Source organism: Cervus elaphus, chromosome 7 (genome assembly GCF_910594005.1).
Source record: "Cervus elaphus chromosome 7, mCerEla1.1, whole genome shotgun sequence".
NCBI classification, from domain to species: Eukaryota; Metazoa; Chordata; class Mammalia; order Artiodactyla; family Cervidae; genus Cervus; species Cervus elaphus.
In genome coordinates this window covers 33,395,711-33,417,397 of record NC_057821.1, presented here as the reverse complement: position 1 = coordinate 33,417,397, position 21,687 = coordinate 33,395,711, and the positions used below count along the sequence as shown (strand labels likewise).

Sequence of the window (21,687 nt, the reverse complement as noted above, 5' to 3'; positions counted from 1 at the left end):
TGTTAAACAGAAAGGAATCAGATTATTTTAGATGCTCTACACTACCCCCCCTCTTCAGTTGGTTCATGATTTGTATATGGTTCATGGGTTCTTAGTAACGTCTTAGTAACGTCTGATTCCTGGAAAGTGAATAAAATTTAAAATGCAAAACAAATTTATGATATTCTTATGATCATATCTTTTGAGAAGCCCCCATAGTTTATAATCTCTTTTTGTTGTGGTTAAACTTGCCCATAAATGAGTTCAAGGGCTACTTGAACTGTTGACCAGTAGAGGGCAGTTTCACCACAGTGCTTACAAGTCCACAGCACCTGCCAAGCCTTGCAGACTTGGTTCTGTACTCAAAAATCTATGATGGCTTCTCTAGCCTTTCATACCACAGTTCACACCTCCAGTTAGCATTTATTACTATACTTATTTGCCTTTTAACTTCCCACGTGTTAAATAAATCTTAATTTTCCTCAAGAGCAGACACTTGGTCTCTTTCTCATAGCCTAGCACAGATCTGTACAGTGTCATATCCTTAAATAAATGAGTGAAATCAGTAGTCTAGCTGTATGTTTTAAGATAAAATCCTTTAAATCTGTCATGGCTATTAAAATTCAAAATGTGCATACCCTTTGACCTAGTAGTCTTCCAGGAATCTAGCCAGCAGAGAGATTTGCATAGTTATTCTAAAGCCATACAAAAAGAAACAATTATATAACAAATATATTGTTAGTATGTATTTGGTTCATTCCTAAAGAACCAAAATATATTAACAATACTTAGCCAATATGGCAAGGGTTGGCAGACTTTTACAGTAAAGTATCAGGGTAATATTTTAGGCTTTGTGGGACATCAGTCAACTGCAATTGTGGTAGAGTATCAGAGGTAACTGCAGTCCATGGGGTCGCAAAGAGTCGGACACGACTGAGCAACTGAACAAGCCGCAGAGGAAGAGAAAAGAATGAATGTGGCCATCTATATTCCAGTAAAGCTTGTTAGAGACACTGCAGTTTGAATTCTTGTAAATGCCTTGTGTCACAAAATATTCTCATTTTCTCCAGTCATTTAAACATGTCAATCATTTTTAGTTTGTGGATTACACAAAAATAGGCAGCCAGCTAGAGTTGGCCAACAGGCTGTAATTTGCCAACCCCTGTTGTAGAGGATGAAATTGGAGGGGTAGTGAGGAGAACCTTTCACCAAAAACTGATGGGATTATGTGTGTTTTTTTTTTTTTTTTTGAGTCCCTGTTTTTCAAATAAAATCTAAAATACATGCAAAATGAGATCACTCCCAAATCCCAGCCTTAGAACAAACGCAAACACCAAAGCCGTACAGTCTTGGCACTTACCTTTTTCTTGGACCTCACAGTGATCACAGAGCTCCCAAACCTTGAGCCTGCCTGTGAAATACACTGTCTGTTAATGGCCTTTGAAAACATACCATATGATTTTATCAACTTAAAATACGGGAAAGGGCTTCTTTTTTTTTTAGAATTTACTTACTTCAGGAGAAATTAGTACATATTGGGCCTGAAAGAGAGTGATAAGAAAGGGAGACTTAATGTTATTGCTGTTCACGGATTTTTTTCTTTAACCAATTTTAATTATACTCACTCAAATTTCTACATTTTAGAGAAGCCCTTTGTCACCAGAAATTCTGCTTACAGGAATGTAGCTCAGAAAAACAGATGTATAAAAATGTTTATGTGAATATTTATCTTACTATAACAGCAAAAATTTGAAATAGACTAAGTGACTAACAGTCACTTAAATGGTTTGTCTACAGATAAACAACTAAGTATCTGGTAGATATATTGTATAAGAATATAGAAAGCATAGAAGACTTATTGATAGGTAAAAAAAGATAAAGTTGTGTATGAAATGTACACTAGGATCACAACCATTAATATATACACAGACACAGTGTAAAGGTTTAAGGGTGTGCTTCAGAATCAGCTCTTGGTTCAAGTCCCTGTTCTACCATTTCCTAGCAGTGTGACCTGTAACAACTTCCTTCTCTGATCTTCAGTTTCTTTATAATGAACAGAATACCAAACTAATAGCTTTGATGTGAATTAGATTTTATATGTATATAAAAAGTGCTAGGTACAAAGTGTATGCATGCTCAGTCGCTTCAGTCCTGTCCAGTTCTTTGCAGCCCCATGGACTGTAGCCTGCCAGTCCATGGGATTCTCCAGGCAAGAATACTGGACTGGATTGCCATGCCCTCCTCCAGGGGGATCTTTCTGACTCAGGGGTCAAACCCACATCTCCTGCATGGGCAGGCAAATTCTTTACCACTAGCACCACCTGGGAAGCCCAGGCACACACACAGTAAGTACACAATAAATGGTAGTAATTAAGTTCATAGAAAAAAAATACTAGCAGGATACACATGAAAAGGTTACTGGACATCTCTGCAGACTGGAATTCTTTGTACTGCATTTTCTAATGGTTTTACAATAAACTCTCTTCTAATTTGAAATTTTAAGTTTAAAATAACAGCCAAGTGTTTTAGATCCAGGAAACTTAAGCAATGAAAGATGAAATAAAAAGGGCTGGAGTCTTCAAGAAACTCCAGCGGCCATGGTCTGTTTTCTGCTGTGCACTCCGAACCAAGAGCCAGTATGACACCATATCGAGCTGAACTTCAGCTATGGGGGCAAGCGCTGTAGAACTGCCGGAAGGCAGGCAGCTTTCAAGCAAGTGACTGTGCTCTGACCTCAGGTGTGGGTCAGGTTACCTGAGTCCAAGTAGGAACTAAGAGTTCTGGAGTGGACATAATTTACCAAGGCATTAGCAAGTACCGTCCTTTCCCAGTTTGGTGTGGAATTGTGTACAATACTTACCTTTTCTTCTGGACATGGAGTTACCCATGATTTGCATTTGCCTGTCACGTCACCCACGGTGATCTGTTTGCCATTATACACATAAACACGGCCATCCTCTCCCCCCATCAGTCCCGCAGTTGCGTCCGTGTTCCTCAGCGGGGCTGCTATGATGATTTCATCTGTGAACAATGAAAACCAGAAGAAGGAAGTGTCTTACTCCTTGCTGTCATCCTTTCCATTGTTCCACTGCTGGGTCCTCACCCAGCCTCCCACTAATAGTAATGCATCCTTCCCTGGTCTACCCTGATTTCTTTCCAGTGCAGTCAGAGGCTTTTGTTTTCTGTTTCATCATTCATTGATGTGGGTGGCTCTCATTTCACCATGTTCAAGAAGTACAACTCACTCTTGTACATCCGGCTCTGGTCTTGATTCGTTATGAGGCTAGACCAGGGGTGATCCTATCAGGGGGACCCATGTTCTTGGCCAGAGCCACCGTTCCTTTCCTACCTAAGCCATCATTATCCAAGTCACTCAAGTGCAGCACGCCACCAAATCGGGAGAAGCGGCGGTTTCCACTGAAGGTGCTGAGCAGAGAAGGCTGCGAGTCAGGGGTCAGTTCATACATCCGCGTGCTCCCACCTTGGTGCAGGGTCATGGTCAGGAATGACACCTTAGACACGACATCTGAAATAAACCACGGAACAGTAGCTGCCACCGTCACAAGAACGAAGCGAGGACACAGACTTGCAGTGACACAGGCAAAACTATGTCAGATTTGTGAATGCCAAAATTTATATATGATCATTGTAAAAGGTGTGGAAAACACCCAAAAAAAGTATAAAGAAGAAAATGTATGTAATGCATATATTTGTTTCTGGACAGTGATATATACTTACATATACATACCTACACATTTTAATGGGGTTTTTTGCAGATTACAAAATTCCTTTTACTAAGTTTTGGTTTTATATTTAATACTATGATAAATGATATTTATGAATTACTATGATCCTTCCCCCACAGTATTTTCTGAGAACAGATTTTTAGAAGGGACCCGTCTAGCATTGGATTTGGGGGATGAGTATTGTTTTTAAGGCTCTTGCCATTTTGCCAAACCTCTTACTAGAGAAAGTACATCAGTTTACCTTTCACCAGCAGTGTGTGAGTTCCCAGTCTCAGCTCAACCTTGCCATCGAGTATTCTTTTGCATACCACAAATACTTTGTAGCTTTTAATGAGTACCATAAAATCCCCACTGAATATTTAAACGGTTGTGTGTCGTGGCCACAGTCGGACCCAGAGATCCTGCTGAGCCAGAGGCCGGGGGGACAGGCCTAAATCTAATTATTAGTTTACTTGAACTTGCCCTGCAAGTAGGTCAGATATTTCACGTTTCACTCAATCCGTCCATAGAGCTGTGATTCCCGAACTCTACACTGAAACACTTCGGTGAACTCATGGGGATACTGCAGTTGTCTTTTTAATTTTTGCCGGTAAGACAGTGACATCTGTCTGACGCCACATGACCCACCTGCTGGGAGAGGTCACAGTTTCAACACTAGATCCCCCCAGTTCTTTCAGTGATGTCATATCTTTGCAAAACTGGAGTTTTATCATAACGGGGGTGGTTATGATACAATGCAGGCACCACTGGAAAAGCAGTATAGGTCAAAATGAGAATGATCCGATTCCAGGGTTTGGGAAGTGACGCAGCTATTCTTGAAGAAGTGAAGTTTCATGGCGGGTGACCTACCTCGAGTCGGGGCCCCCACCAGCAGCACTGGGGTCCGGGTCCCGTTCACCATCACGTGGCCACTAGACAGGGAGGTACCCAGTTTCCCCATCGCCTGTGAAATGCAGTAAGTCACTACAGTACAGCTGAAAAACTCTCCCTGTGGTGTCTGCTTCCCTGGGGAGGGAGGGGGCCGCCATACCTTGTCTCCGGAAATGGTAAGCCAGCTTTGACTGTTTGGCGGGAAATAGCCATACACCCGTCCAGGGCTCTGTTTCTCTTCACGAGTGCGGAACAAGTGGCCCTGACTGGAAGCAAGCATGCTGGGCTTAGGTGCTGGGACCCAGGACGCAGCGCTGGGCGGGTGCTCAGGTCCAAGGAAAGATGACCCACATCTTCCCCACTCACAGCGCCCCCTGCACCCCAGGCTACTGGTCCCTGTCATCAGTGTGGGGGGGGGGAGGTTCAGAAAGAACCCCCATATCAAGGCTCTCCAGGTTAAGAGGTTCACATTCTACTTCCCAACTGACAAAATAGGGGGATACCTCCTGTTATGGGCTGGATTGTGTTCCCCAAAGTTCATATGTTCAAATCCTAACCGCCAATACCTCAGAATGTGATAGCATTTGGAGACAGGGTCTTTAAAGAGGTAATTATGCTAAAATGAGGTCATCGTGGTGGGGCCCCAATCCAATATGACTAGTGTCCTCATAAGAAGAGGGACAGACACCAGGGATCAATGCACAGAAAAGAGGATGCATGGGAGGCACGGAGAAGACGGCTGTAAGTGACAGAGAGGCGCCCTGGAAGATAGCAACCCTGCTGACACCTTGATCTCAGATCTCTAACCTCCGAAGCTGTGAGATCATCGATTCCTGCTGCTTAAGCCACCCAGACAATGCAGGCAAACTAACACAGCTCTCTCTCAAACTTCTAAAAAGGAACATTTGCCACTTGACCCAGAGTCTTCGCTTTTCCTTGAAGGGTAGGAATTTCAGAGCCACTCCTGTGAACCCCACATTCAGTGGGCTCCCCAGGCTTCAGGCACCCACCCCTTGGGTCACTGTCCTGCACCCCACATCAGGACTCACCTGCTGGTGTTCTTCCAGGTCGGGCTTCCAGCCAGGAGCAGAGTGCTGTTGTTGACAGCGACGCCGTGAAGGGAGTACCCCAGCCAAGCAAAGTCCTCCTCTCCCCTCACCAGCCAGTTGGCAGCTTCCACGTTCAGCTTCTCTGCACAAGACAAACAGTGCCTTCTGCTTTACGTGGAAAGACTACAGGAATGGGAAGAGTGGCCCTTTGTGTAGGATAATGAGAAACGGTTCATTGGGCTGTTTTTGCCACAACTCTTACGTGCCCCCACACCTGTCCCCAGGGCCCCAGCATCAGAAATGGGGCTCATGCATCATACAAAAAATACATTTCTAGAGCTAGCCTCTGTGGAGTGGAGGATGCTGTCTAAAAAGAGGACCTGTTGGGAATTTTCTTGGCAGTCCAGTGGTTAGGATCCTGTGTTCTCACTGCCAAGGATCCAGGTTCAATCCCTGGCTGAAGAGCTAAAATTCCACAAACTGCGTGCACCCCACCCCCCCAAAAAAAAGGCCTGTTGGACAGCTGGAGCATCAATGGGATGCCTGAGTGTATTCACTCTTCCATTGAGACGCTATGAGGGTAACTATTGCCCACCCCCCACCCTCCACTTTGGATCTGGGTCTACACACTGGATCCTTCTGTATATTCAACACTGCCCACAACACTTGCTAGAACATCTGAAAGAGGAAGAATGATAGAGAATTCAGGTGAAACCACACACAACAAGGGAAACAGAACCGAAACCCCCATGCAAGAGAAGGCATCACAGACTAGAGCAGTGGGGGTCTCCGCCCACCCCACCCTGGCAAGCACTACCTCTGTCACTGTAACTGGAGGCAGAGTAAAATGCAGCCACAATTCCCTTCTGTTTCCCTCCACCTGGAGCGAAAGGGGAGCCAATCACCAGGTCCGGTTCACTGTCTCCATTCACATCCGCCGCCAGGAGGGTCCAGCCCAAGTTACAGTAGGTATCCTGAAGAGAAAATGGGAACCCAAACACCTTTAACTCAGCCTTGGGGCAATTAGGATGCGGTGAGTTCTCGTTTTCTGTACCTGGTGAAGGTGGTCAACATACCTGGCAAGAGATGGTGATGTTGGGGGAAGAAGACAGTTGTCCTTGTTTGGAACCAAAGTAGATGTACACTGCACCCTAGACAAGGACAAACCACAGGGCGATTGTGAGACTCGGTGGTGACCCGAGAACCTTAAGTAAGAGCAAGACAAAGATGACTGATGATGAAACAAATCACCATCAGAGCCCTGTAGGGTCAGGAGCTCGGTTACTGACTGAAGTCAGTGTCCGGTCCTGTGCATCAGCCTCTTCTATCACATCATTAAGAGCCCCCAAAGCAGAAACTGTCATCTCATCTTGGTCTCCCCCACATCTTGCTCTGGGTCTGCCATCCATAATTGTTCAACATATTTGCAGAATGAACTACTCAACTGCCCACAACCCCTTCAAAGCCCAGCTCAGCCTCCGGCTCTTCCACGAAGCCCCACCACCACTCCGACCCAGCCCATGACTTCTCAACACCAGTACATCTCGTCAGTACCACTCGCTTGCCTTCGGACACAGGCTGTGCTGTTACTGTGTTACGAAACAGTTCCCATCTTACAACTTGCCTCTTCCATCCCTCCTCGTTCTAGAATCATTTCCTTTCCCCGCTGAGCTGAGGACTGAGAACACAGTGATGGATAAGACCAACCTCGACCCTCCCCAAAAGCTGGCCAAGGGGCAACTGTGACACCACAGTGTGAGGGGCTACAAAGGGGCAGCGAGCAAAGGATGACAGTGTCCCCTGAACCAGGGTTTAGGTCACACTTCCTCCAAGAAGTGATGTGTTACCCCCTACAGAAAAAAAAAAAAAATGGAAAAGGGGTTTCCCGGGTAGAAAGAACTGGATGAGCATGGGTCCTAACATGAGGGTGCCCCATGGTCTGCATGAAAAATTGTTCCCACGACTCACAAGTGAGGAGGGAGGGGAAGAGGTGAACCCAGTGGGAGAGGGTGATGAAGGGCCTTTGACTCTGCAGTCACTGATGATTCTCGGCTATGGTGTGGACTGGGAGGAGGAGAGCCCTCTGGGCCAGGACCCAGGATCTCTGCTCTCGGGGAGGAAAAGGGGGAACATGCTGGGTTCTGTGCCCGAGAGGAAGGATCCAGGGACTCAACGTCCCTGCCCCATGACAGGAAGCTGTGGATTAGCTGGAATTTCTGCCTCCCCTGACCATCTCTCAGCATCCCCCGGGGAGGGAAGGAGGGAAGGGGAATTCAGGACCTGGCAGAATTGGGAAATCCCACCTGAGAAGCCAAACTGAGGCCAGGGAGGCAGGAACAGGATCTGCCAGGTAGCCTGAGGTCACAAGGACCTGAATAGAGGGCTGGGATCATCTCCCCACAAACACTGCCTGGCACTCCTTCCGCCTGCTTCTCTCTGGAGGCTCCATGGGCTCCAGCCTCCGCCCCCACTATCCCCCCTCCCCACCAGCCTCCTTACTGTGTATGTGAGCTTCTCGGAGCCCACCGAGGGGGCTCCCACCGCCAGGTCAGGCACGCCGTCCACGTTAAAGTCCAGCACAGCCACAGCCGAGCCAAACCGACCTGAGGGCTGAAGACACACCAGTTACTCCCCCTGGGCTGAGCCATAACCGTCTGAAGAACACACCTGACTCCCTGGGGGACCCCATCGAGCACCCAGGACTGAGGAACAAGACTGCAGCCCACTCGTAACACATCCATGACCCTCCAGATGGCTAGCTCACCCTAAGGATGTTTCTGGCACGTCTGTCTGCCTCAAGGGGGAAGATAAGGTACCAGAGAGAATAATGCAGGTCCAAAAGAGACACAGATATAAAGAACAGACTGTTGGACTCTGTGGGAGAAGGCGAGGGTGGGATGATTTGAGAGAATAGCATTGAAATATGTATATTAACATGTGAAATAGATCGCCAGTCCAGGTTCAATGCATCAGACAGGGTGCTCAGGGCTGGTGCACTGGGATGACCGTGAGGGATGATGGGGAACACATGTACACCCATGGCTGATTCATGTGAATGTATGGCAAAACCATCACAATATTGTAAAGTAATTAGCCTCCAATTAAAATTAAAAAAAAAAAAAAAAAAGAATGTAGGTCCTTAAAAGTTCTAGGTTTTCAGAACCTTGTTAAGGACTAGACTCTTATTGGAAAGTACCCAAGATAATAATCACTTAACAGCAGCTAATGTCTGTCAAATACTCAAGATGTTCTAGAGCTGTACTGACCAGTGCAGTAGTCACTAGATAAATGTGGCTGTAACATTGAAATTACTTAAGTCAATTTTTCAGTTTCACTGGCCACATTCAAATGTTCAGAAGCCAAAACACTTAGTAGCTCCCATACTGAACAGCACAGCTTTAAAGCATATCCATCATTACCAAAGGGTCTATTGATTCTGCTGTAGACACTGTTCAAGCATTTTATGTGGATTAGTAGCCCCTAATTTTATGGTTTACAGATGGAAAACTCAGCCCATTCAGGGACCATTTTCTTCCAAGGTGGATTTTCTAGATCTTCCATCTCCTGCTGTCTGGAATCAGCCTAGACCTAAAGGAAACTCATGAGGTTCTCCTATCCTTTCACAACTTATCTAACAATGAAGAGTCTTGCACAAATGATGCTTGCTACATCACACACACACCCCAAAACGCACATCTCTTATTTGTTGGTTAATCTCTCTATACCTGTGTGCAATGGCATCTGAGAACACAGCCCCTTTCTACCGTGTTGGGGGAGGCGGGGTGGGTACTTGATAAACGAGAAAGGATTGCCTGGAGATACAAGCAAGCTGGGGCAGGCTGGGGACCCATAAGTAGGGGCCCCTGCCAACTGAAAACGGGTTCATTTCCTCAACACCAGCTCTACTAGCAAGCCCTCCTGCAGGGTAACTCATTCCAAGAAAAAGCACAGCATTCTAAAATAAGCAGATGCTTAATGAATTCCAGCTGAACTATTTCAAGTCCTAAAAGATGATGCTATTAAAGTGCTGCACTCAATATGCCAGCAAATTTGGAAAACTCAGCAGTGGCCACAGGACTGGAAAAGGTCAGTTTTCATTCCAATCCCAAAGAAAGGCAATGCCAAAGATGTTCAAACTACCACACAATTGCACTCATCTCACACACTAGCAAAGTAATGCTCCAATTCTCCAAACGAGGCTTCAATAGTACATGAACTTCCAGATGTTCAAGCTGGGTTTAGCAAAGGCAGAGGAACCAGAGATCAAATTGCCAACATCCGCTGGATCATAGAAAAAGCAAGACAGTTCCAGAAAAACATTTACTTCTGCTTTATTGACTATACCAAAGCCTTTGACTGTGCGGATCACAAAAAACTGTGGAAAATTCTTAAAAAGGTGGGAATACCAGACCACCTTACCTGCCTCCTGAGAAATCGGTATGCAGGTCAAAAAGCAACAGTTAGAACTGGACATGGAACAATGGACTGGTTCCAAATTGGGAAAGGAGTACGTCAAGGCTGTATATTGTCACCCTGATTATTTAACTTATATGCAGAGTACATCATGCGAAATGCTGGGCTGGATGAAGCACAAGCTGGAATCAAGATTGCCAGGAGAAATATCAATAACTTCAGATATGCAGATGACACCACCCTTATGGCAGAAGGCAAAGAAGAACTAAAGAGCCTCTTGATGAAAGTAAAACAGGAGACTAAAAAAGTTGGCTTAGAACTCAACATTCAAAAAACAAAGATCATGGCATCTGGTCCCATCACTTCCTCGCAAATAGATGGGGAAAAAAATGGAAACAATGACAGACTTTATTTTCTTGGGCTCAAAAACTATTGCAGATGGTGACTGCAGCCATGAAATTAAAAGACTCTTGCTCCTTGGAAGAAAGCTATGACCAACCTAGACAGTATATTAAAAAGCAGAGACATTACTTTGCTGACAAAGGTCTGTTTAGTCAAAGCTATGGTTTTTCCAGTAGTCATGTATGGATGTGAGAGTTGGACCATAAAGAAAGCTGAGCACCAAAGAACTGATGCTTTTGAACTTTGGTGTTGGAGAAGACACTTGAGAGTCCCTTGGACTGCAAGGAGATCAAACCAGTCAATCCTAAAGGAAATCAACCCTGAATATTCACTGGAATGACTGATGCTGAAATTAAAACTGCAATAGTTTGGCCATGTGATGCAAAGAACAGACTAACTGGGGAAGACCCTGATGCTGAGAAAGATTGAAGGCAGGAGGAGAAGGGGACAATAGAGGATGAGACTGGTTGGATGGCATTACCAACTCAATGGACAGGAGTTGGAGCAAGCTCCAGGAGTTGGTGATGGACAGGGAGGCCTGGTGTGCTGTAGTCCATTGGGTCGCAAAGAGTCGGATACAACTGAGCAACTGAACTGACTTTGAGATATCTATCCTAATCTTCCATTTTATAGATAAGGACCAGAAAGGTTAACTGCAGACCAAGAATGATGGCTACAAGATTCCCATCTCTAGAGCACGCCATAGTGTGGCATCTTCCCCGTTACTTAAGGACACTGGGAGATAAAGGCATGGAGTTACCTCCTTCCTCACCCCAAGGATCTTGGATGGAGTTTCCCATTCACAGGAAGCAGCTGCCTCTCTTACTTCTTGTCTACAGGAGCCCAAAGGATTATACTTTACACCACAGCCTGACAGGGGAATGGCTTGGTGAAGAAGAAAGAAGTAACAGGAATGGGTTAATTTATTTTGGAACTTTCTCATGTGGTGTCAGAAGGGCCCAGAAAATACTGTCCCTGTCCCTCTGGGACTGTGTGATCACATACTCTGCCATCAACTTAGTTAACACCTCTTGGACTCAGGGGTTCCTTCCATCAGAGCTTGAAAGTGAAGTTGTTCAGTCCTGTCCAACTCTTTGCAACCCCACGGACTGTAGCCTGCCAGGCTCTTCCATCCATGGGATTTTCCAGGCAAGAATACTGGAGTGGGTTGCTGTTTCCTTCTCCAGGGGAATCTTCTCAACCCAGGGATTGAACCTGGGTCTCCTGCACTGCAGGCAGACTCTTTACCATCTGAGCCACCAGGGAAGACCTATCAGAGCTTAAACTAGATTATAAACCACTGGACTTTTCATTATTTAAAGTATGTTCAGGAGCACCATCCTATATTTTCAGAGCATTAACTCCACAATGAAAGGTTTAATGGGGTGTCTGGGACAAGTAAAAGTCTGACCCCCCAACTCCCCTAGGGCTTGATACTTGGAGTTTGCGGTGCCACCAAAGCCCCCACACTCATCCGTGGTGGGTAACAGGGCTCCTTACTTATCTCTCACGTAAGGACGAACACCAATGACGTCCAGGAGGAAAACCCTCCAGGTCTCTAGTGCTCCCGAGAGGAACTCTAGTGCTGCCTTCACATGGAACATCTGTACAGTCACCGTGGGATTTTTCTGGTAATGAATAACCACTTAAAGAAATAAAATCCGACCAAAGTCTGGAGTTTAGTTAATAGTAATTTACCAGTGTTGGTCTCTTAATTTTGACAAGAATGCCATAGTTATGTAAGATGTGAACACAGGGGAAACTGGGTCAAGGTACATAGGAACTCTCTGGACTGTCTTTACAACTTTGTGCATCTAAAGTTCTTCCAAGAGGACTTCCCTGGTGGGCCAGTGGTTAAGAATCCACTTGCTAATACAGGAGACACGGGTTTGATTTCTGCTCCGAGAAGATTCCACATGCTGTGAAACGGCTAAACTACAACTACTGAAGCTCGCGCCCCCTAGAGCCCATGCTCTCAAACAAGAGATGCATCCATGTGTCTGACTCTGCAACCACATGGACTGTAGCCCGTCAGACTTCTTTGTCTATGGAATTTTCCAGGCAAGAATACTGGAGTGGGTTGCCATTTCCTCCTTCAGGGGATCTTCCCAACCCAGGGATCGAACCCACGTCTCCTGCAGTAGCAGGCAGATTCTTTACCACTGAGCTACCTGGGAAGCCCCACAATGAGAAGTCCACACACCTCAATTAGAGAGTAGACCCTGCTCACTGCAATTAGAGAAAGCCCACCCACAGCAATGAAGGTCCAGCACAGCCAAAAATAAATTTTAAAAAAAATTTTTAAATAAAATTGTTACAAGATAAAAAAAAATTTATATTTAAAAAACACCCCAACAAAACAAAACAAAAAGGTTTTGTGTTATCATATTATCAAGACATCACATCCTGATTGGTTATTCAAAGGCACTCGATAGTATGGGTGTTTCGGAAGGTGTCAGACAAACCACTAAAAGATAAAGAGACAATGAGATCAATGAAGTGAACGTGTTTTTCAAAATAAAAGCCACTACACAGATGCAGGCCTCTGGCTGTTTGTTACTATCATCGTTCTCGCCATTGGACATTTATCCTGGAGAGTGTGCCGGGAAAGGCAGGCAGTGGCTTATCAACTTTGAAAGGGAAAACGTGAGATGTGGCCTCACCTGGAAACCCTCCAGGATCCCGTGGGCCTCCTTGTCCAGGTCCAGGTCGACGGGGGGCAAGCCCAGGTCATTGCCATAGATGAGGTACACACGGCCCACGTGAATGTGGCCTGGGTGGCTGTAGCCAGGGGCGCCCACCACCAGATCACCGTATCCATCCTGGTTGAGATCGGCCGAAGTCATCGCCCTGTAAGAAGAGGAGGGAACCCACTGCAGTGTCTACTGAGAGCTCTGGGCAGAACTGTTTCCTGTTCCTTTCTAGATTCTACAATGTAACTTCCTCTCATTGGTTTTCCCATCCGAAAATATTCAGAGGTTATATTCACCTCTGAGGTTATACTGTTTGTGGGATTCAGTCTTGTTCTCCAGAGGGAAAAAAACAAAGACAAAATTGGACAAATCAAGGCCTCTGAGCATTTCTGGACCATAGCACCTGAATACACAAAAAGCGCCCTCACAAAGCTTCTTGTTCTACATGCAAAACCCGGAGCAGACAAAGCACAATCCCGGCTCCACCTGAGAACGGAGGAAATTCCCCTTGAGCCAACGGCACCGATCACTTTACAACTGGCTCAATTCTTCTCAGATTGTCACCTGATCAAAGACCAACTTGTGGTAAGTAGACCATTTTATTGCTACCATAGCTACATGCTGCTGCTGCTAAGTCGCTTCAGTTGTGTCCGACTCTGTGAGAAAGACGCAGCCCACCAGGCTCCCCCACTCCTGGGATTCTTCAGGCAAGAACACTGGAGTGGGTTGCCATTTCCTTCTCCATAGAGGACCTTATATTGGAAAAAATTAAAGAGACTTAGTGGATATTTCTAAATAAGAGTCTATGACCTGCCGGTTATAGAGAGGGACAAATTGAGTCAATGGTTCACATGTCTCGGTTGGGGCTGGAATGACCAAGTCATTTATTTATTTGGGCTCTGATGGCCACATAAAGAATAAACAGCAGGGACTGCTCTGGTGGTTCAGTGTTTAGGAATCCACCTGCCAATGCAGGGGACAGGAGTTTGATCCCTGGTCCCAGAAGATTCCATATGCCGCAGGGCAGCTAAGCCAGTGCGCCACAACTACTAAGCCTGCGTGCTGCAACTACTAAAGCTCCCGTGCCTAGAGCCCCTGCTCTGCAACGAGAAGCCACCGTAACGAGAAGCCCACAGACCACAACAAAGAGCAGCCCCCACTTGCCGCAACTAGAGAAAGCCTCTGAAGGCCTAGTGCAGCCAAAAATATATATATATTTTTAATAAAGAAGAAGAGACAGCTGAGCAGAGGAAAAAGAGAAGAGCAGTTTCTAACGGGTGTGACGCCTGGTGGATGGGGTCAGACACACACCATGGAGACACTGCTGGTCTGTATTCCCAAGGTGGGACCCTGGCCAGTAATGGCCCCCAAGAAGGAGCTCTGTGCTGCACCCCTCTTTATGTGGCAAGGAGCCCAGCAGAAGGCCCTCATTTGGATTTTCAGGAAGGAGGCCAAGAAGAGCCATTCATTATTCACAAATAAACAGCCAGTAGAGACAGCATTCACCCCTCCATTCCTTGTGCTGGAGCTGAATACATTAGCAGCCTGAAGAGGAAGGGCTGCTGGTTTATTGTTCCAAGGAAATTGCAATGTTATTTGTATTTTAAAAATGTGATTTTTTAAAAGACATTTTATAAAAGCCTCCAAAAAAATAGTCACTTTTACATCCTTGGGCTGTTTGGTTATGAAACAGAGTCCCCCTAAAACAAAGCTCCCTTATGAAGTTTATGATTACTCTCTCTATCCAAACCTTTATTCCCTTTCTTGTGCCCTCTGACCTCAATCCTGTTCTGCTGCTGCTGCTGCTAAGTCGCTTCAGTTGTGTCCAACTTTGTGCAACCCCACAGACGGCAGCCCACCAGGCTCCCCCGTCCCTGGGATTCTCCAGGCAAGAACACTGGAGTGGGTTTCCATTTCCTTCTCCAATGCATGAAAGTGAAAAGTGAAAGTGAAGTCACTCAGTCGTATCCGACTTTTAGTGACCCCATGGACTGCAGCCTACCAGGCTCCTCCATCCATGGGATTTTCCAGGCAAGAGTACTGGAGTGGGTTGCCATTGCCTTCTCCGAATCCTGTGCTAACTGAACACTAATCAACCAGAGTAAGATGACTAAAACTACTATTGTCCGTAACACTGTTAATGTACTGTAATTGATGTTTTATATGTCATCATTAACATACAAACACAGCTTGTTTCTTCAGGGCAGGATAAGCTAGCAGATCCCCAAACCATGGACCACCTGGCCAGAGAATTGCAAACCAGAAACTTCCTAACCCCTGAAATTATGATTAAGAAATGTCACAGGATGTTGATCCCAGCTTCCTTGGTCTTCTCCTTTAAAACACTCTAACTCAAAGACCAAACTGGAGTGGACCTGAGGCTTATCCCTATCTCCCTTGCTTGGTGCCCTGTAATAAACGCTGTGCTTTCCTTCACCACAACCTGGTGTCAGTACACTGACTTTCCTGTGCAGCAGATGATGGAAACCTGAGTTGAGATTGGTAACAGTTGTTCTTTAAAAATCAAAGGAATCCCTAAAATTCTCTTTATTAAATTATTGTTGTGTCCCAGGCTTTTGCCTTATGAAGTTATAATAGTCCTGTCAGTATAATAGCCACCTACTTTTATCCTTCTAATGTCATTAGATGCCAAAAAATGTGTAATTATCTATCTCCAAAAAAATTGAAGTTTTAAAAATATTCTATAAAGTAATAGTTTATTGCTGTGGTTATTTAATAAAGTCAAAGTTCCTTATATTTAAACATATTTTTTGGTCGGAATGGCAATCATCAAAAAGTCTACAAACAATCAATGCTAGAGAGGGTGTGGAGAAAAGGGAACCCTCTTACACTGTTAGTGGGAATGTAAGTTGATACAGACACTATGGAAGATGGTATATTCCTTTAAACACTAGGAATAAAACCACCATATGACCCAGTAATCCCACTCCTAGGCATATACCCTGAGGAAACCAAAACTGAAAAAAGACACATGTACCCCAATGTTCATTGCAGAGCTATTTAATAGCTAGAACATGGAAGCAACCTAGATGTCCATAGACAGATGGATGGATAAAGAAGTTGTGGTACATATGCACAATGGAATATTACTCAGCCATAAAAAGGAAAGCATTTGAGTCAGTTCTAATGAAGTGGATGAACCTATTATACATTAGATAGAATGAGCCTATTATGCAGAGTAAAGTAAGTCAGAAAGAGAAAGATAAATATCGTATATTAATACATATATACAGACTCTAGAAAGATGGTGCTGAAGAATTTATTTGCAGGGCAGCAATGGAGAAACAGACATAGAAAACAGACTGATGGACTTGGGAAGAGGTGAGGAGAGGGTGAGATATATGGAGAGAGTAACATGGAAACTTACATTACCATACATAAAATAGATAGCCAATGGGAATTTGCTGTATGTCTCAGGGAACTCAAACAGGGGTTCTGTATCAGCCTAGAGGGGTGGGATGGGGAGGGAGGTGGGAGGGAGGTTCAAGAAGGAGGGGATATACATATACCTAAGGCTGATTCATGTTGAGGTTTGACAGAAAACAACAAAATTCTGTAAAGCAATTATCCTCAATTGAAAAATAATTTTTTTAAAAAATCAAGGCTTAACAAAAAAACATATTTTTGACCAATTTTAAGGAGATAGTTTTATCTTTACCATAAATTAAGCAATAAATTCATGTTTTTGTTGATGAATTGATTGGAAAGTAAAGTGCTAACAGGCACCATGTTAAACATTTGTGAATGACTGCTTGAAATTAGTACTCACTGATGAAAATGTTCAGGAATTAGACACACTCATACCTACCAACCAAGCCTTGTGTAGGGAAATGACAAGTAGTAAGATGCTGAGGGGCTAGAAACATGTGTCAGTGGCTGAGAGCTGCCAATAAACATCTCACGTATGCTTCTCTCCAAAGACTTGTACATGAAGGATAAGGAATCCTGAAATTAAATGATTACAGACAGAAAAAGACACAGCATAATCAACAAAGCTACCGCTTCAAGTCAAAGGCATTAGACTTTAAGAAATAAGTTTGAGGTTTTTTTTTTAATATCTGTTTACTTGGCTAAATAAAGAGTAAATAATAAATAAGTAAATATTTATTTACTTGGCTGCACTGGGTCCCAGTTGGGGCACACAGGATCTTCAATCTTCATTGCAGCACGTGGGTCTTTTAGTTTTATCATCCAAACTCTTAGTTGTGGTGTGTGGGATCCAGCGCCCTGATTAAGGATCAAACCCAGGCCCCCTGCACTGGGAGCGCAGAGTCCCAGCCACTGGACCACCAGGGAAGTCCCAAGAAACAAGTTTTCACAAGTGATGAAAAATAACTTATTGACTCCTATCAACAAGTAAGGAGACTTAAGACGGGAAATTAGGAGAGTGAAATCACACCCACAATACACGTTCAGGGATGGGAGTTAGAGCCTAAAGGTCAGGACCATCACGAGAAGAAAGAGTCAGTTGACATTAACCTGAACCAACCACGTCAGGATAGTCTATTAATGTTCAGAATGTAACTGAACACAATAATAGTTAAAAAAATAAAAAGTTTTTAGAAGGTAAGTCCACTCAAATCTAGAACTATAAATATATTTGTGTATATATATCCTCCTTTTCTCCCCACAAACAAATGAACTGGAATGCCACCACGATGCCACAAACCCTCCCAACCATATTCAGATTGAGAGGCTGCTGGATTTGCTTCGAGTCCCAAGAAGCTGGGAAGGCATGAGGGGTCACATGTGGAGGGCTGGAAGCTGTGTGCAAGAGAAATTGGGGGGACAGCAAGCCCCCCCAGCTTAGGATGCTGAATTGTTGTTAGTGTGGTTGCTGCAGACACATAAACACAGACCAGAGCGGCCCCGAGCAACCTGGTTGGGCACTAGATACATTCAAGTTCAGGGATCACAGCTCGAAATCCACCCCAGGTGACACAAGACCAAACAAGAACTGTCGGCTGCCCCAGAGCAGCTTCAGCTCAGAGCCGTGGGGCAGCCCTGAACCCCCAGGCTCCAGAGAAGCACAGCTTAGCAGGGCCCTGCAGGAAGGGACTCAGCCTTCTGTTTTTCCAGTCTAACCTCTCCGGCAGGTCGCCCCCGGATTGCTCACCTGAAGCCCAGTTCTGGCTTCCTCATTCATTCAGAAATCGCCACGCCAGGCATCACGCCAGGCCTTGGAAATGTAAATTCCTTCTCTTACACAACTTTTCCTTGTGTGAAGGAGACAGATACAAATAACTGCAGCACGCATGATGTGTGTTTGGACAGAGCTCCCTGGTCTAAATTTCAGTACATCATTTGCAGAACTCATTGCAAAATGAAAATGCAGAGCTGCTTGTTCAAAATCTATTAAGAATTTGACCCTCCTCCACTGCTGGTGAGAATGAAAACTGATACAACCACTATGAAGAAGAGTATGGAGTTTCCTCAGAAAACTAAAAATGGATTTATTATATGATCCAGTAATCCCACTCCTGGGCAAATATCCAGAGAAAATCATTAATTCAGAAAGACACATGCACACTAATGTTCATTGCAGCACTATTTACAGTAGCCAAGATATGGAAGTAACCTAAATGTCCATCGACAGAAGAATGAATAAAGAAGATGTGGTGTGTGTGTGTATATATATATTTATACACACATACCAGAATACTACTCAGCCATAAAAAAAGAACGATATAATGTCATTTGCAGCCAGATGGATGGACCTAGATATTATCATACAAAGTAAAGTAAATCAGACAGAGAAAAACAAATATCATATGATATCATAAGTGGACTCTTCAAAAAATGATACAGGGAACTTATTTACAAAACAGAAACAGACTAACAGACTTTGAAAACAAACTTAGGGTTACCAGAGGGGAAACAGTGTGGGGAGAGAAAATTAAGAGTTTGGAAACAACACATACCCACTACTATATATAAAATAGATAATCAACGAGGACTTACTATATAGTACAGGGAACTCAATATTCTGTAATAGTCTACACAGGAAAAGAATTTGAAAAAGAAAGGCTATATATGTATATGTATAATTAAATCACTTAGCTATATACCTGAAAGTAACACAACATTGTAAATCAACTATACTTCAATATAAAATAAAATTTAAATTTAAAAAAGGTAAGAATTTTAAGGCAATAACAGCAGAACATTAAAGCAAATATGGGGTGGGACTTCCCTGGTAGTCCAGTAGCTAAGACTCCATGATCCCAATGCAGGGGGCATCAGTTCAATCCCTGGTCAGGGAACTAGATCCCACATGCTGCAACTAAGATTGAGTGCAGCCAAATAAACAAATATTTAAAAACTTTAAAATGAATAAATAAACCAAGTAGGGGGCCCTTCTAAGCATGACGAAGAGGACCTTCTACATGACTGCCCCGGCCGCACACTGTGAAGCAGGCTCCACTGGGACCCTCGCCCAGGTCACAAAATCGTTTAAACCCTTCTCTACAATCTGATGCCAATTTCCCTTCCCGACTCTCGCAAGTACTTTGATTCCTTGTCCTGTGATCCAGGCAAATAAGACTGTTCAAATTTCTAAACATCCTTAAATAATCCTAACCCATTACCAGAAATACATGCTCAATGACGAAAAACTGTCAGTTGGTTACTATTCAAGGCCTAACTCAGATTCCAGCTTCTGCATGAAACCTTCTCTGATGGCAGTTACATAATTTTATTTTTTTTAATCTAAGAGGCTGTGTCTCTCCTCCCACCAACCATGGTTGGAGAAACGGTTGCATCTTACTCAGAAATGGTTAGTTCTGTATTTATCACCCCATTAGACTAAAATTTTCTAAACATTAGAGACTATTTCCCTTTCATCTCTTATCCCCCCAGTAGAATGGCTGACACTTAAGATGATCTCATGGAGGAACTTGATAGGCAGTGGCCTTCCCTTGGTGTGGGGCTTTGCACTATGAGCCTACAATACTGCCGACACACGTTGCTCTAAGGACAGAGCAAGAGTGACCCAAGGGCCACCTGAGCTCCACTGGGCTTTCCAAAGGCCACTGAGACTCAGGCCTTCAACACAGGATGTCTCCAGAACAAACCAGACTTGAAGACCAAGGATACTTGTGAGCCCAGGTGACTTTCAATGAACGATTAAACAGCCAATGATCAAAACGCAGTTATCACAGGAAGCAGAATGTACCTCTCCATTAAAAGCAGAAAATTCTTACCATGGTCCAGGAATCCACACTAAAGAACACTCCTCTTCTGGTATAGTTTATATGCTTTCCAATATTGTTAGTTAGGGCTGCAGTCACATTTTTATGAAAACCATTCTTCTGTACTTTTGAGCTGCTAGAGAGAGAGAGAAATGAAATAGTTAAGACTGAGGAAATAGCAACTCACGCTGAATAACTGAGTTAAAGATGTCATCAAGTTAACCCCAGGTTAAAAGGTCATAAAATTTTAACATCTGCAAGTTGAAGGAACAGCAACACAAAAAGCAAAGTTTTAGAAAAACTTCTATAGGCTATTCCACAACATCTTTTAATAAATCCATTTCCAAGGTTGAAAAAGCCAGTCCTTAACAAAAATATTTTCTATAGCCTCAAAGTTCTTTAAGTGTATGAGTTTGGATTCTTTCCAGATTACTAAAAAAAATCAGAAGTTAAATCAACATTTCATATTAATGGCCAAGACATGGTCATAGTTGTTCAGGAAACTGGTATGCGAGTCGACTGATTTTGCTTTGAAGACATGGGAGAATTAATTATACAATAAAAATACATTTTTAAATCCTATGTTTTAACGTCTACATATCAGAAGCCTAAAAAGGCCAGGTAGGTTTCAGAAATGCTTACAGACGGGCCACAGATGAACAAAGAGGGCCTAAGACATTAGACAGTGTAGGGACTTCCCAACAATCTAGAGTTCTTAAACCCAACCTAAAGACATGCAGTTATATTAAAACAAAACTTATCTAATTTGAATAACTTAAACAGTGAGGACTTACCTGAACTCTTTTTGCACACTTTCAATTCTTTTGAAGCTCTGAACTCCTCTTTTATTGCAATGTCTTTCCTTTTGAGTATCTAACACTTGCTCACCCTTAAATATCTTGGCTGAAGCATCAACTCTTCACAGGAAGTCTCCTGTGACTGAGTCAGGATACTCTGTGGTACATCATGAGCGCCCAGTGCCTGCCCTTCCTAACGCTCAGGAACTGACAAGTTCCCGTTCAGTGACCATCTGTCCACCCGCCAGGCCATCCATCCTGAGAGCAGAAGCTGTTTCTGTCTTGTTCACAATGAGGTCTCTAAACGCCTAAACTAGTTCCTGGCACCTAATGATGAGGACACAATATAATTTGTGCTATCTTATTAGTAATATAATATTTACAGGATTAATACGGTTATTAAATCCATGAATAAATGGTTGGTACCCAACTCCAGCAGGCAGTACCACCTCTGAGAATACAAATCAGACCCTCTGGCTCTCTTCCTCAGAAACTAACTGAGAGGGCTTCTCCCACCCAGTATCATT

The 21,687-nt window shown here is 44.0% G+C and overlaps 1 protein-coding gene across 5 annotated transcripts in view; it reads right to left on the bottom strand.

Moving 5' to 3' along the window:
- The window catches only part of GPLD1 (glycosylphosphatidylinositol specific phospholipase D1), a 52,092-nt gene that overhangs the window by 2,034 nt on the left and 28,371 nt on the right, over positions 1-21,687 (bottom strand). For 3 of the 5 annotated variants that reach the window (XM_043908389.1, XM_043908390.1, XM_043908388.1), the window contains 13 exons: positions 20,376-20,499; positions 16,982-17,118; positions 13,123-13,309; positions 8,144-8,254; positions 6,721-6,795; positions 6,462-6,618; positions 5,645-5,786; positions 4,756-4,861; positions 4,575-4,668; positions 3,329-3,505; positions 2,840-3,000; positions 1,494-1,520; positions 1,340-1,390 (listed from right to left, as the gene is read on the bottom strand). In XM_043908389.1, the coding sequence (XP_043764324.1) occupies positions 1,340-1,390; positions 1,494-1,520; positions 2,840-3,000; positions 3,329-3,505; positions 4,575-4,668; positions 4,756-4,861; positions 5,645-5,786; positions 6,462-6,618; positions 6,721-6,795; positions 8,144-8,254; positions 13,123-13,309; positions 16,982-17,118; positions 20,376-20,499 (1,549 nt within the window). Of the gene's footprint in view, positions 1-617; positions 675-1,339; positions 1,391-1,493; positions 1,521-2,839; positions 3,001-3,328; positions 3,506-4,574; positions 4,669-4,755; positions 4,862-5,644; positions 5,787-6,461; positions 6,619-6,720; positions 6,796-8,143; positions 8,255-13,122; positions 13,310-16,981; positions 17,119-20,375; positions 20,500-21,687 lie in introns of all 5 variants that reach the window. The other 2 variants (XM_043908392.1, XM_043908391.1) reach the window with 2 other exon arrangements.